Source organism: Esox lucius, chromosome 21 (assembly GCF_011004845.1).
Source record: "Esox lucius isolate fEsoLuc1 chromosome 21, fEsoLuc1.pri, whole genome shotgun sequence".
Lineage (NCBI taxonomy): Eukaryota > Metazoa > Chordata > Actinopteri > Esociformes > Esocidae > Esox > Esox lucius.
In genome coordinates, this window is record NC_047589.1 from 15027426 (window position 1) to 15044087 (window position 16662).

Sequence of the window (16662 nt, forward strand, 5' to 3'; positions counted from 1 at the left end):
TGCGAGGGAGTGTCCCACTCATCATCAGGCCAGTCACTTAGAAGATGAATAGTACTACCAACCACACAGTTGAATCACATAGAATTCCAACCAAGGTATATTCCATGGTACTTGGTAACAAAAGCAAAAACATATATATTTTTTTTATGAGAGCGAGGGCGTTTCATTCAGACCTGAAGGCTTAAGTGGGAGAAAGAACTCATTACTGCCACCACGCACCATCTCATTCCAGTTCTAAATCTGGGGCTTTACCTCTTTCGACTTCCAGAGAAGAAGCTCCATCTTTTTCAACCTAATTCTACATGTTTTAACAACGCCATTCGATTATATGAAAGGTTTTCTCAGCTGGTCTCCCCTCAGCAGGTCTCCCCTCAGCAGGTCTCCCCTCAGCAGGTCTCATGCTTTAAAGTCTGCTTCATCCTCAATGTTACAATCAAGGCCAATCTACAAAACACAGCCTTTCTCTGCTAAGAATCAAATGGCTGCGGTGCCAAATGATCTTCGCTGGAAACATTGATTTGGCAGCAAAAAGTCCCACACCCCAAATCTTAGCACTCTATTCAGCTCAGCCCGCCGCCACATAGCTTGCCCTCCAATCCAATTGTCTTGCATTGTTAATTTACTGCTTTGTGCCTGCAGTATGCGGGCTTCGCAAAGTCTTTCAACAGCAGTAATGTCACTTATGTAAAACCTTTCCAAAATACAGTTTTTATCACTTCATATTCCCTTTCGCTAACACAGTAAAAACACAGGCATACACCAGAGCTGATGAATGGACACTCTTATTCAAGACACATCACACCAATTTGTACAGGGAAGGAGAAAAAAAAAAAACGAAAAAACATTACGGTAACATTACGGTGTTACCGTAAAAGACTGAACTACACACACATTTCCTAGAACAGGTCATACAAGCGATGTGGGTTTTAATTGATACCCTGACTAACATTAAAACATGACCATTAACCCAGTAAGAAGAACCACGCGGCCATGTTTGATGTCTTTAACGAGCGCCATAACGAGCAGGTCAGTGTGGTTCGTTGTGTTTAATCAGGGCAACGGGGAGGAGTGGCTCCGAGGTGTCTCTCTCTCTGGGACACTTACAGCCCATTAACCGCCGCTTCCCTCACCTGGACGCACAGCAGTTAAACTGACGTACAGGAGAGGGGCAGAGAGCCACCCACACATATGTCCTCACAATTGCATGTCAAACACCAATGAGTGAGAGCGAGAGGGAAAGAGGAACTGAGTGAGTGACAGAGAGAGGGAGGGAGGCATTAGAGGGAGTGACAGAGAGAGAGCGAGAGGACACTCAAAATGAAAAGAGGGGTGGATGGAAAGAAAGAAGGGTACCCTGCATCCAAATGATTGCTTCCTTCTAAACCTAAACTGGGTCGGCCCTAGTCTGTCTCCCCCCCCCCCCCCCCCCCCCCCACACACACACACACACACACTAATAGTTAAGTGTTAGTGTTACTAAAGTGTACAAAATCATAAAGTGTGTAAGTTGCTCTGGATAAAGGCCATTAGTTAAACCACAAGAAATGTCAACATACTGGCAGTCACAGCATCTGACTAGTAACTGAAAGGTTGCTGGATGGACTCTCAGAGCCAGGGACCTGAAAGACCTGTCGTTCATTACTTTAGCAAGACATTTAACCCTAATTGCTTCAGGACGTAGGTCTGGATAAGAGCGTCTGCTAAATTACAAGCGAGCAGAAAGTATTGAAAAGACCGTAGATCTGCATGAGGTTTGGGTCAATCAGTCCAACCAAATCAATAAGACAGATTATCTTAAGCCACTGTTACTAACTGCCCCTTCATTTTATACTGGCATAAACAAAATGTCACCAACCAAGAATGCAATTGGGGAGTCCTCTTGAAAAACATGAAGAAAGCAGGCCAGCAACCTCCAACACCAGGAACTAGATGCCTGTGTCTGCAATGGCACCCTATTCCCTATGTAGAATGAGTTCTGGTAAAAAGTAGTGAACAACATAAGGGACTAGATTTGTAACACAGCCCAGACGTCAGCAGCAGAGCAGGAAGACCACTTACGACATCCCTGTACCATCCAGACAGTCAGTGAGGGAAGGTGGGGCTATCATTAACCCACTCCTCCCTTCCTTGGACCAGGTGGTCATCTGACTGTTTGAATAGCTTCGTTGAAAGATTTGGCATTGCACTTTAATAGACTCCACCCTGGACAGCCAGACAGGCAAGAATGGACCAGCAGCATGGAGCCTCTCCATTTATCTTCCTTTCTAGTGTTTTCTTCCAAGCCACATATTATTGCTTACACTTCTGGGTTTTAATCCGGGTATCCGTAAGAGCACTTGGTGACAGCTGCTGATGTATAAAAGCCTTTACAAATAACTTTTGATTGATTATTCCTCCGCTGAGCCCTAACTTCACATGGTTTTTACAAACCTATCTGAAGGCATTAAGGCAAGCTGCTGGTTTTATTAGCTCTATTAGATCTCTCTAGTGAGATGGCCAGTTCCCCAAGTACAGCCTCCAGTTGCCTGTTAATCCAGTTCTGCTGCCTCCACTGAGGCTCCATGGAGCGGCTGTTAATGCTCCCTCCAGGCCCCTGAGGTGAACGGGGCCTGTCTTCCACACTCCAGGCGTCACGGGACCTGTCACCAGGCCTTACTGTACCTGCCAGGAAAGGAGAGGTCACGCACACAGGAAATGAGGACCATACGTCCCCAGCGTAGCGTGCTGTCATGAGCTGTAACACACACCTGCACCTAAACGCAAGCAACAGCACACACATACATACAGTCATAAACAATGAACACACGGAAACACATCACATGCAGACTTCACCAATTTAGCTAACGAGGCTTAAGACAGACGTGTCAGTCTTTGTGGATTTGAGCATATTCACGTTCAGCTCTCCGTAATCACAGCGTCTCTCCAAGAGATCCGATTTGCTGCTAGGTAGGAGAACGTTCAACGCGGGGAAATGGAACAACAATAGTAGGGCTGACAAAGGAATACTGATACTGCTTTTATAACAGAGGAACTCATGCCATTCTATTGGACGACGAGCATTACATGCAAAGGTTCTTGGACTAGTGATGTGGGTAAAGGACATTTAATCATGTTCCTGTACATACAGTGACTGGGTTTGGATTAGAACAAACTAAACCTTATCTGGCTTACGCAGCCAAAGACACATATGCACACACACGGTTTTCTGAACATGGACCTGAGGATCCCACCGGCCTACTGTAGGATGCATTAATGAAGAGGGTTAAAGGACAAGTTAAAGATGCAGTCCAGGACTTTTGTGAATTAGAAAATCTATTTATTTTCCTTCCAATGTAAGGCTGGAAGTGGAACATGTCGTTTACATGTACATGATATAAAAGTAGAATAAATATCATACTGCAGTAGGCCATGAAATTCCAAATTAGAAAATGATGGTTTTGGCCATTTTTTGTGGACCCATTTTGGATTGACGTCGCCAATTTTACAACCACCGGCCAACAATGGTAGAATCTTGAAGATCATATGCAGCAACATTAAAGTTCAAAGACAGGCCTGGTTATTGGTGCTGCCAATTAGATCCTAAATCAACAATGTCTTCCATACCCAGAATAGATCCACTAGTAAACGTGAGCTGGTCCAGCAGGACCTAAAAAGACAGTCTCTACTGACACGTTAGAACAAGTAATAGGGAATACTGTAGATAGTATGGGCTATAACATATTACATTCATATCAGGAGGACAGGATTTCCACAGAGATGTGGGAATGGGAAGAACAACTAAACAGGAGAGACAAAGAGAAAACTATTAAAAGGAGAGGGAATAATGTATGTGAGAGAATGAGAACCAGAATGAGGGAGTCATCTATTGTATGCTGTGATGTGCTCCCCCAGTCTCCTATTCTTCTCATTTTCTCTTAATTTCCTCTCCTCCTCGATCACCTGCTTTTCAAACGCATTCATCACCTGGTCTATTTTTGGCCGCTGTAAGTCAGTATAGCAGTTAAAATGGGGATTCTATGATAGCGATGGGAGGCATATTTATGAAATCGTGTTAGCCATCGCTTGATGCGTCCATGACATTATAATAGTTGAGGACATAATGCAGAAGATAGCTAGCAGTCCTATTAGGGGTTCCCCCCGAACCACGGTGACCCCAGAATCCACAGAGTCAAAGTAATCAATAAAAAAAAAACTGAAGAAGGGGAACCAAGAATGCCTCTCTAGGTAGTTTGTATATTCAGTTTGTGTAATGTGTCGGAACCCGTGAATTAATGACCTTGGACACAAATCAATCCAACTTGCCTTGCAGTATTTATGAAGTAGCTCTTTTTCCAAAAGACAAATTAAATCCCATGCTGATTTTAGTTAGTATAAAAGCCTAAAACCTCTGGCATACCTCACAGTGTTGGCAGGGCAAGTATCAGGGCTAGGATGCATATTTTAAATAAAGGGGCTCCGTTAACATTGCTAGTGTTTGAAATAATCAAAGCTTAAATAACTGAAAAGAGAATGCAAAGATGCACTCCACAGTAATGTCTGCAGACTGGAAAAAGATCGAACAGAAACAATGTTCTGATTTTGAAATCGGGAATAAACAATAAATATTCGTAACCCTTTATTTGAAGAGTGTTTACACATGGATTTTATAGCACATCCATTAGGATGACCAGACAACAAACAATGTCCTATCACGTTCATATAGTTCTATTGTTTATCTCATTCTTATAATCCCCACACCACCAATGAAAAATACTGAGTCATGTTCTAAATCCACCAAAATGGCATGAGGTCATGTTCTAAATACATCAATATCAGGTGAGGTCATGTTCTAAATACATCAATATCAGGTGAGGTCCTGTTCTAAATTCTTTAGCAGTGCTACATGGGTTTTATATTTACAAACGTTCTATTTACTGCACATGATGAGAACCGACTGGCCTCGGCACACATTTATCTCCCCTACATCATCCAGTGGACAGATGAGAGCACTCCTTTCATGTTACTGCTGAAAACACATCCTATTTCTGAGGCATTCATCCTATCTCAGAGACGTGAGGCGTCTTAAGGACCATGTTGATAACAAACAGAAGGCCCGCTACCCTCCTATGCATTATAATCAGCTCGATCCGTTACACATTCAAAACCACTTGTCGTATCCCAAACGACACTTTCAACCAGGGCACAGACGGAGGACATCCCAAAAGCAGTGCACTCTAAAGGGAGTAGTGCTCCATTTTCGACGCGTGAGCTGTGTCGAAGCCGCAGAAAGTGGAAGTCTTGTTCCTTTCAGGCTGTTTGCTTTCTTAAATGAGCGTAATGGCACAAACGGAAGGATACAACGCCTTTCGGCGTTCAGTCCCGTCGTCCTCATCCCAGAGGGGCCTCTGCTCTCCGAAGCAGGGGGAAGAAATGAATGCAAACACACGCGATAATTCACTTGCTCTGCCTCGGAGATACAAGTCGCTATCTGGGCATAAGCCGGCCGATAAGGCCGATGTACATTCGCTGCATTAGTGGCCATGGCGCTATCGCTGGAGCGCAGACAGGGGGAGCATGAAAGGAGGACATGGCGTGTGTATGCAAGCCACGTACGGCTGTGTGTACCTGGGGGAAAAAATTAAATAAACACCTTTCAGCGTTACGGCCATAACGTCTCACGCCTAACAGCACAACCGAATCCATTCATCCATTCACAACACCACTCTCCGCCGGTCAGCCTGACTCACAGGTTGCAACCGGAGCACCACCTCGGTCTCCCAGCCCGTTTGGCTCAACGCCCCGTACTACGAAGGAGATCAAATGCCTTCCCGGAGGAGAGGAATGCAGTGACACCGGGTTCTCTGGCCTTTCAGGGACACCCGCGAGGAGTAACGACAACCATTACCAGATGACGGGGGCAAAACGAAACGCTTGGGAAATAGGCGCCTCTGAAAAGGTGGGTAAAAAATAAAAAAGTATGAGTAGATGATGCAATGAAGCCCTCTACCGTACGTCTTGTATGGACAGTTCAGCAAACGTAGCGAGGCAGAGCGAGATGCTCCCCGAAAGGCGCACTATTCCCTATATAGGGTACTACTTTTGACAAGAGCCCTATGAGACTTGGACAGACGCTGTTGCTATACAGGAAACGGGCTGGCATGTGGGACTGAAAAAGAGGGAAGTAAACACCATCACAGAGGACCTTGGGGTAACAAGACGGGTTAGAACAGACAACCAGGAGTTATGTACCCACCAAGAAGCAATATGTTGCTGCTGCAATGAGCAATTAACATGGAAGAGCATCCGTCCAATAACAGAACATATCTATTAGCTGTCACACACACAACACCACACACAAAAATGTTTAATCCCGTAGAGGGATGGAGGTTATTAAACACTTAGGCATGTCCTTTAAACAGACGCAATGATCTCCACACGTTCATTTATTCACATATGAATTATTAAGAGAAAAGCTTCTTTAATAAAGAAAAAAAGCACTCAAGATGCTATCTTCAGTGCGATAGGAAAACAGCTTTGAGTGCATATTAAATGCTACATAAACTATAAAAATGCAAATGAGATTGATTGTTGATTTGGATCTAATTAAGACAAGCGTACACAAAAACAAAACAATCAACGTACATTACAAGGACTTGATTATCTCAAGTAAATTATTTAATGATTGTAGAATGACAATTATGCATGCATATACGTAACACTATAAAGGCATTGAAGCAATACAATTGCATTATCGTCAATATACAATACACTTTCACTGACACAAATGTACTCCCAAGTTTGAGAGAGAATACACTTGGTTGGCCTGTTGGATGCTGGATTAGCTAACTAGCTAGCATGTAAATATATTATGTGATCTATAGCCAACAGTTTTTTGATGTTTGCTTGCTAGCTCTGTATAATGCATATGAAAGTGCATGATAACATGTATTCTCTATTTGAGGAGCATAGGGTGCCAAGGAAAGAACGGGTAACATAATGTCAAAACATCTGGTGACTGACGAGACCGTTGCTGATGAATAAAAAGGTAGGGAGTTTTATGCGACCAAAATATCCATATTACAACAGGACCTGCCTTCTGCACATTTGTCGTTGTGATGTTAAGTCCACATTTGTGCACTCTACCATGTCTGTAGGTGCCGCCAGTTAGCACTTTATGCTTCAAAATGTCTGACACCCCACCTGGCATTCCAACCCCTCTGGGCAGAAGACAGACACCTTAGTTTTAAGCCCCGGTTGCCGATCCATCTGGGTGAAGGACTGTTTGTCTAGACACGAGTTAGATGATAGCCTGCGTTATTGCGCAGGGAAAGATGTTCCACACTGGTCTGGACAGGAGACCGTTGGAAATTGAGTGTTTTCTCAAGACGCTGAGCTGATTCATTGGATGCTGTTTTTCCTGGGTGGTTGAAACCTATCATTGTTTTTATTTGAAAATGCTGAAGTTGTGACGGAGGGTGTTGTTGCTCTAGGGGCTCGGGAGTGTGGCTGTGTGTGACTGAGAAAGACACAAAGGAAAAGCAACCAGTAAACGCAACGCTATCGACACATTTCGCAGACATCAAAACAGCCTCTGACGTGAGGAGGACTTTGGTAGGACAATGATGGGCAACTTGACACTAACAATGAGGATAACGATGACCGGGATAATGAGGGAAAATGACTAGATCAGGAGGAATAGGAAGCTCTTGTGTCAAGACTGTAGCTCTGCAGAGCGGGGTATGGGCGGGGCTGACATTAGCGAGGACAACGATGACGAAGGAGCATGGGCGTCCCTGAGGATAAGCCTTGGCGTGAGGTCCGCACACCAGGGGGCCTGACATTAAGGAAGACGATGAAGAAGGAGTCCATGTGGACGGATGAAGAGGAGGGTGAGGAAGAGAAAGATGATCCCTGGTGTGGGACCTGCATTAGCAGCCAACCTGTAGCTCGGCTCGGCAGGGGGCCTGACATTAACACTGCTGGACAGCTGTGAAAGAGCTGTGTCTGAGGTGTGAGGAGTGTCTCTTACAGGGGATTTAGCAGCCTCGCTTCCCTTTTGCCCAACACAAAATCCCAACTCTCCATCTCCAGAATCACCCAGAAATAACTTACAAGGTGTTGCCTTTGACCTTTTATTAATCTTACATATTGTTTTTTAAAATTGCCTTATAATGAAATGTACAGCACTATGACAAGAGCATAGAAACGGAGATTGGTAAAATACAATATGGGTATCTTCTTTCTTCTTCAGCAGATGCACGATCTCTCCCTCTCTCTCTCACTTTCTGCTTTGCAGGTCTCTCTGGAGCCATAGAATTTTTCAAGAGATTTCTCCCACAAAAGCCTTGCCCCCCATCTTACTTCACACTTGCCCTGTCTGCCTGTCTGTCTTCCCCTCTCCTCGACTCTCACCCTGGCTTTAAGGCCTTAGAGACTGTAGCTGTAATGGGAGCAGCAGTCAATCAAATCGGCGCGTCTAAAGGTGACGCGTTGTTTCACGCGCCTCACCTCTCCTCCCAAATCCCATCGAGCCTGGCACCTGTCAGGTTGTCGCTCCAAAGGCAAAAGCCGACTCCAACTACCTAAAATCCCTGGGGTGATGGCTGGGTGGATTGAGCCAGGCCTGACTTGTCAGCTGTCTGTCTTAAAAGAGGTCATGTTTCATATCTTCAGAAACACCAGAACTTTTAGAGGGGAAAATAAGAATAATGTATAAATCTAGCAGTATACCCTTTGAAAGAGCTCACTTTCTTATAAATAACCAGGAATCATTGTGGAAAAACACGAACAGTTCAGAAAGAGTATCATCTAGCTTTTACAAAGACATGATTTACTTAAATCAAGACCATATCTACAGTGAAAAAGGAAAGAAATTCATCACGAAATGAAATAATAATGATTTTTAGATGTTTTACAGGTGTTGTCTTATGTAAACAACGTTTGAACTGCTGTGAATGTGTCTTTGCCCGTGCCATTGGACAGCTCTGCAACTCCTTACATGTTAGTAAACGGACATTGTCCAAATCCAAGCCTAATCCTCATACACGCACATACAGATTCAGTCAAGTCTCGAAAAATTGGCATATGAACGTTAACACCGTTATTAACTAATCTGGACTTCAACTGATGCCAAAAAGAAAATCTTAAAGGGATTTGTTTGTTTTCGAAGATTGCTGACCTATAGTGATAATAAGATGAATAGACTGAATATGGGTAAATAGGGAGAAAACTTAATGTGAATATATCCAGGCTTAGAGGGTGACTTTCCAATACTACCAACAAATATGTTTGCACCTAAAATGCGTGCCTTGAGTGTTGGCACTCACGTTGTTATAAAGGCATCCATTTTATTAAGTCATCCATGATTTTAAATCTTGTTTATCCATTGTGGTTTGGTCAAAGAGGCTGAAGCAAGCCGCTGAAAAAAAAAAAAGAAGTGTTTCTGTGTGTGCACATACAGTGGGGAGAACAAGTATTTGATACACTGCCGATATTGCAGGTTTTCCTACTTACAAATGTAGAGGACTGTCATTTTTATCATAGGTACACTTCAACAAAAATCCTGAAAATAACATTGTATGATTTTTAAATAATGAATTAGCATTTTATTGCATGACATAAGTATTCGATCACCTACCAACCAGTAAGAATTCCGGCTCTCACAGACCTGTTAGTTTTTCTTTGAGAAGCCCTCCTCTTCTCCACTCATTACCTGTATTAACTGCACCTGTTTGAACTTGTTACCTGTATAAAAAACACCTGTCCACACACTCAATCAAACAGACTCCAACCTCTCCACAATGGCCAAGACCAGAGAGTTGTGTAAGGACATCAGGGATCAAATTGTAGACCTGCACATGGCTGGGATGGACTACAGGACAATAGGCAAGCAGCTTGGTGAGAAGGCAACAACTGTTGGCGCAATTATTAGAAAATGGAAGAAGTTCAAGATGACGGTCAATCTTCCTCGGTCTAGGGCAAGATCTCTCCGCGTGGGGCATCAATGATCATGAGGAAGGTGAGGGATCAGCCCAGAACTACACAGCAGGACCTGGTCAATGACCTGAAGAGAGCTGGGACCACAGACTCAAAGAAAACCATTAGTAACACACTACGCCGTCATGGATTAAAATCCTGCAGCACATGCAAGGTCCACCTGCTCAAGCCAGTGCATGTCCAGGCCTGTCTGAAGTTTGCCAATGACCATTTGGATGATCCAGAGGGGGAATGGGAGAAGGTCATGTGGTCTGATGAGACTAAAATAGAGTTTTTTGGTCTAAACTCCACTCGCCGTGTTTTGAGGAAGAAGAAGGATGAGTACAACCCCAAGAACACCATCCCAACCGTGAAGCATGGAGGTGGAAACATCATTCTTTGGGGATGCTTTTCTGCAAAGGGGACAGGACGACTGCACAATATTGAGGGGAGGATGGATGGGGCCGTGTATCGCGAGATCTTGGCCAACAACCTCCTTCCCTCAGTAAGAGCATTGAAGATGGGTCGTTACAACGACCCGAAGCACACAGCCAGGGCAAATAAGGATTGGCTCCCTAAGAAGCATCTCAAGATCCTGGAGTGGTCTAGCCTGAACCCAATAGAAAATCTTTGGAGGGAGCTCAAAGTGCGTATTGCCCAGCAACAGGCCCGGAACCTGAAAGCATCTGGAGAAGGTTTGTATGGAGGAGTGGGCCAAAATCCCTGCTGCAGTGTGTGCAAGCCTAGTCAAGAACTAGAGGAAACATATGATCTCTGTATTTGCAAAAAAGGTTTCTGTACCAAATATTAATTTCTGCTTTTCTGATGTATCAAATACTTATGTCATGCAATAAAATGCTAATTAATTACTTAAAAATCATGCAATGTGATTTTCTGGATTTTTGTTTTAGATTCCGTCACTCACAGTTGAAGAGTACCTATGATAAAATTTACAGACTTCTACATCCTTTGTGCATGTATCTCTAGGCCTTGAGTGTATGCATAAGACCCGCCCAAAAGCCCTCAGTGCCCAAGCCCCGAAGATGACAATCCTGACATTTTGCTTCTTGACTTGCTATAATCTGTTTGCCAACTTGCATGCAAAAAAATTTGACAAAATTCATTCTTGCACGTCACTTCATCCAGCTCCCCTATGGGGCTCTGCTCCACTCATAGAACTGGAGTAACATAACCTGAGTAACTATCTGTTCTGATAAAACTTGTATTAACTTGATAACCTGTAATTCCAAACAACCTTATGTTTGTCTGAGTATTTCTGCAATTGCTCCATCTTACATAGTGTGACCAGCCTTGGCTGCTGTTGTTTGTTCATCCCTGCTGCACTTATGCCAATCTGGTTTTGAACTGGGAGTACTAAGGTGTTATTGGAGATGGAGACTTGGAGAGAAAAGTATATGATAACGTTATTTATTTTTAAAACCTTCCAAATTGTTTGTAAACAGTAAATGTTAAGGTATATTGCCCCCAAATATTGGTCACTTGTCTCCTTGATCACTAACGGTACCTGAAAAAAAGAAAAAAAAAATGTGTACAGTATGTGTGTTGATGTGTGTGCGCAAGTGTATCAGCACATCCTGTGATAACATCTTTATTTTATTTTGAATCATAAATTTTTTATTGTTCCTTCCCTCAACATTAAAGCTGCTAAATATTACCCATTGTCGCTAAACATTGTCACCATGAGAGGCCACCAGTTTGTAATTGTATTCAACCCCAGGTTAAATACCTAGTTGCCCTTGTCTTTCATTCACTCAAAGTCACTGACAGCACAATAGCACATTCTCTTCCTGGGCAATCCTTCTTTCACTTCTTGATGTCCATCAAACCAGAAATGTGTCCTCCCTGGTATTTCTACAAAACATGTTTGTTTTGGTTGAATTCTGCATGTCAAACAAAAACTTCAGTAGAGGGATATTTTTTTTTACCTGTATGGAAATTTCACCTGAAAATGTATTTAAAACAATAATTCAACTTGCATTTGATCAACAGTCAAATCCAATTTAACATTCATCGGTGTTCCGTCTTTTTATCTGAGCTTACCAAAGTTCCATTAACTTTAATTTGGAAATGGAAATTAATGTTTACGTTTGTTTGCCAAAGAAAATGATGTCAGTCTTGAATTTGAATGGATTTCAAGCTGCTTTACCATAGTCTTATAAATACTGAGCCTTTGAGCTAAGTAAAAAATGAATGCATATTATGTAATCTCGCAGGCGCCCAGACAAATATTACAGACATTCCACTGAGGCTGGCATTCAGAAGATATGCAAAGCAGCCAGAGGTGCAAAAACAAAAACTCACATTTAACATGGGGTGCATACTGTATATCAAATCCTAACAAAACACCCATAGCAGATACAGCTATAATACTGGTAGCTATTCCAGCTCAGACACCGGTCTTCATACTGTAAAGTGCTTATGTTTCAGCTCTAATCTCATTATACTGAACTAAGCCTATATGAAGGTGGTTTTTTGGAGGGTATTTAGCATAACCCTCTGAAACAAGAGGCCAACTTTGAAACAAAGTCTCAACTCTAGAAAGATCTACAGTATATAGCTAACACCAGGGCTAATGTATTCATACTCGATTCCAAGAGACATCACACCAATTTGTACAAGGAGGGAAGAAACAGTGTTCCCGTGAAACATGGAGCTCTCACACACAACACACACACACCTTCCAAGCCGCAAAGTCAAGATTTGGCTCTGAGTAATAACACGCAGCCATTTAGCTGGTGAACTAGAGAAAATCATTTTCAGAGTCGTATACTATATACTGTAAGAGGGAGAGAGAGAGTTAATCGTGCATCTGCTCGCAATTAGTTCCCTCATGTGGCAAGAATTTCAAAAACTGTCTTCCCTTCCTGAGAAATTGCAATAAGTTGAAACAGTTGAAAGTAGGTTTTAGTATTCTTTCTAAAATTATATTTCAATGCCCTCTCTATCATACCCTCATTTTCTCCCTACCCTAAATTCATTATATCCAGTTCTATCTCATTGCAAATGCCGCTAATGGATTCGGGACAGTTTGAGATTGCTGCAGGACTTCATCATACGCTAAGCCATAGGGATTTTTTTCCCCCTCACTCCTCTACCAACCAGAAAGTCACTTTTCAACGCATCTGAGGACAAGCTCACCCATCTGGGGACCTCATATAGCTTTGCGTGCACCCAAGCTACCAGTAGCACGATGAGATCAGGCTTGGACATACACTACAGTGGTAAGCTTGGTGCCGTGAAAGAGCACCAAGCATCACCTGGGAAAGTGTTGCTTTTACTAGTCACACTGTCACTGTTGAGAATTTATTGGGCTTTCACCACAAACTTACCAGCAGTTATTCCAGCAGACTGTTAATAATAAATCAAAAAATATGACAAGATTCTCATTGGCAGTATTTTAGTGTCAAAACAAATGCCTTTCAGCATACAACTTCCCTAATTTTGCCTTCAGTAATTACAGCCAAAAAAGATGAAATTAATTTGCAAGCCAACCGTGAGTCTTATCTATAAGCCACAAAACTAGCTTCATTTCACTAGCCACTCTAAGATGTAGCTATCCTTAGAAAACATATGCTAGCCACCCTGACCTTCACATCAGACATATGGACTGATAGCCTTTCCTAAGCCCAGGAAGTATTGGCACACGGATTTAGCAGGCCGTTGGAGGACTGGATAATGTTGTCATATCTACTGGACTGTAATAACATGGCATCAGGCAATAGTGTCTCGGTGCTAGACTGACACACACGCATGCACACTCGCCCACATGCTCACACATGCGCACACACAATCCTACTGGGACAACGTCCATGCACAGACTTCGATTGATGCCACTGAAAGGTCATAAGCTGTCACCATGACAGCTGTCAATCATCAGCAGGCATATTTAGAACCTGTTAACAACAACCACGGGAAGTTAAAAGCATCTGTGCGAGTGTGTGCGTGTGTTTGCATGGGCGAGCGTGCATGCGTGTGTGTGTCAGTCAAGCACTGAGAAACTATTCCCTAATGTGTCTTGTAAAGTTATACGACTCTTGACTTGATAGCAGGTTATAGGGAATGATTCTTTAAACTGTGGGTCCCTTGGCATTAGGTATTTATGAAACTTCTGTTTGTGACAAATATTTTCCTTTCTTTTTTTGCTTGGGAAAATAAATCGGTTTCCATCCTAAGCTCATGAGAACTGAAACAGTGAGGAACTAAAACTGTATTTCTGCCAAACAGAAACATCCCGGCATTGGTTGTTTTTAACAAATCACTGCCAAGTGTCAGCAATACAATGGAGGTGTCCCAAAAGGCTCCATAGTTCCTGCATAGTGCACTACTTTTCACCAGAGTTCTATGGTCCCCGGCCAAAACCAAAGCACTGCAGAGGGAATAGGGCTGCATTGGGAATATAACCGATGTCCTACAGATGAAACTCAAGAGTCAAAACAAGTCATTACAAAAGCCCAAGAAGGCATTGCAATATCTTCAGCATAGTTCTAAAGAAAACTGATCCCTCAACCACTTTAATCAGCATTGCAAAATACTGTGATAATATCAAGATGTATTTTAATCGCATGATATTCCTGTTGACACCCATCTTCATGAAACAAATTGTACCTCTGTACCAAAGGGAGCTTTACAAGCATTCATTTGGTGTGTGTGTGTGTGTGTTAATGTGGCTTGCTTCCAAGACAAGGTGTGTGGATTAGACATGATAAACACGATATAAAAAGAAGAAAGCTGTTCTAAAATTTCATTTTCACACCCTAAAAACAATTATTGATGGATTTGCCCATGCTGTACAATCTGCAACATACCTGGAGAGTGTATCTTGCAGTATTAAAACTGATTATTTTATAATGGTGTGACTGGTGAGACATACAATAAATAATGGAAGGGGTAAAAAAAAAGAAAGGAAGAAAGAACAACACATATCGTCTTTTATCATGTAGGTTTAAATGGTAGAGTTTGAGGTTTGTGTTGGAAGAGTTTGTGGATCATTTTGTTGTAGTGGATTTTTGGTCATGGTGTTCATAAAGCAAGGTGGAATTCTGCGTTGGTGGTGATGTAGGGGAGGGGTTTATTTGAAAATGCCTGTTGACGCTGATGTTCGTATCGTTGGTGGTCGGTGGTGCTGCCCCCTACCTGTCATCTGCGGGAGCGCGTCCGTTGCGGGGTTTGTTGACTTGGGCGTAGAGGGCCTCCAGGTCGGGTTGGCCTGGACCGCTGTCCCTGGGGGACTGGGCACGTTGCTGGGTCCCCTGACTACTGTCGATGGATGACCCGTCCAGAGAGCCGATGCCTGCATAAGGGTGTTCGTCTTCCTCAGCGGAGCTCAGGGTGCGGTTGAAGTCGGGGTTGATGTCCTGGATCTCGGCATACTCCCTCTCCTTCGCCACCGAAGCTTGGCGTTCTCTGAACTCCCTCGTCTTTGCCTGGATCCTGGAGACATTCGGGAGTGGGGAGGGAAAAGGTCAGCTGTGCTATAACTCAATATGTCACTCTGTTTAGGGAATAAACACAAGCCATTGTAAGCACTTCCTGATTTGTTTTTTTTTTTTTGATTTTTGAAAATGGGGCATTCTAGCGGAAGGTAGTGACTAGGGACAGAGGTCAGGAAGCTTCACGCTCTGGCTCTTAGGGGGTGCATACTGTTTAAACCTAGTCCTGTGCCCTGTTAAGAACAGACCCGGCAGGGATAGAGGGTCATACACAGCTTAGCCTTTTCAGTTTCACTGGAAGAGAGCCCTTCATCCATCTCACTGGGCCATTGCTAATATCTTCAGCCTGTTGGTCTTCGACGAGAAAATGGAAGATAAGTATAATGAAGGACGGACACCAGTTATTCAGATTGGTGGAGTACTGGGTGCATTCCAAATGGCAGCCTACTCCCTTGACAGCGAGCTACTTTGGACCTCAGCCATATGGTTATACGTCGGGTACCGGGAAGCGTTTGGTATGCAGAAGGGGAGTGGCCCCCCCAGCAGGGATTCTTCCTGAGGAGAGGGTCTGGAACACTCCGGGGGTCATCCGAATCAGAGAGAAAACAGAGGCGTTCTGATCTCGCCTCCAACTCCTCTTCCCCTGACCCCCAGCACCCTGGGACCTCCTTCCCTTCCACACAACAGGGCCTTTCAGGGTCTCTTCAGACTCATAAGGTGGGGCTTGGCTGCCATGAATGCTTGGGTCTCTTTCCGCGGATAACCGGGCCCAGGCGCACACCAGTGGGAGAGAGGAGGGGGAAGAGGATGGGAAGCGGCCGTAGTGGTGTAACTGGGGAGAACTGGTGAGGACAGAGGGGTGACCCCTGCCAGGTGACCCCACATTGAAGCATTGCAGCAGTCACCAGCTAGGTTAGTGGAACCAGATGCGATGCCCCGCCAGAAGCATAATACAAACACGTACAACATAGTGTCAAGCACACACACACACACACAAGCGCACGCGGCAATATTTAAACACACACGTCACCCTATCCTCACATGCATACACAACCACCAACCATAATTTATCCCAGCACGATTCCAGGTGGCCCCGTACAGAGGTCACCTCACCTCCCATTCAGAAGGATATTCCCCACATCCCCCATTACCTCAGGTCATAGCTCACCTTTGAACCCCAGCGACGGTGCCCCCCCCCCACCCCCCCCCACCCCCCCCCACAGATGATTGACAGCCTTGGCATGTTAGCAAGGCGGGA

General features: G+C 43.8%; 1 protein-coding gene across 6 annotated transcripts in view; it reads right to left on the bottom strand.

Annotated features, from left to right (window-relative positions):
* The window catches only part of LOC105019433 (partitioning defective 3 homolog), a 333861-nt gene that overhangs the window by 64785 nt on the left and 252414 nt on the right, over positions 1-16662 (bottom strand). For 5 of the 6 annotated variants that reach the window (XM_029116267.2, XM_029116271.2, XM_029116270.2 and 2 more), the window contains one exon: positions 15109-15405. The exons of the other annotated variant lie outside the window; for it this stretch is intronic. In XM_029116267.2, coding sequence (XP_028972100.2) covers positions 15109-15405 — 297 coding nt within the window. The remainder of the gene's footprint in view (positions 1-15108; positions 15406-16662) is intronic. 6 annotated transcript variants of the gene reach the window in all.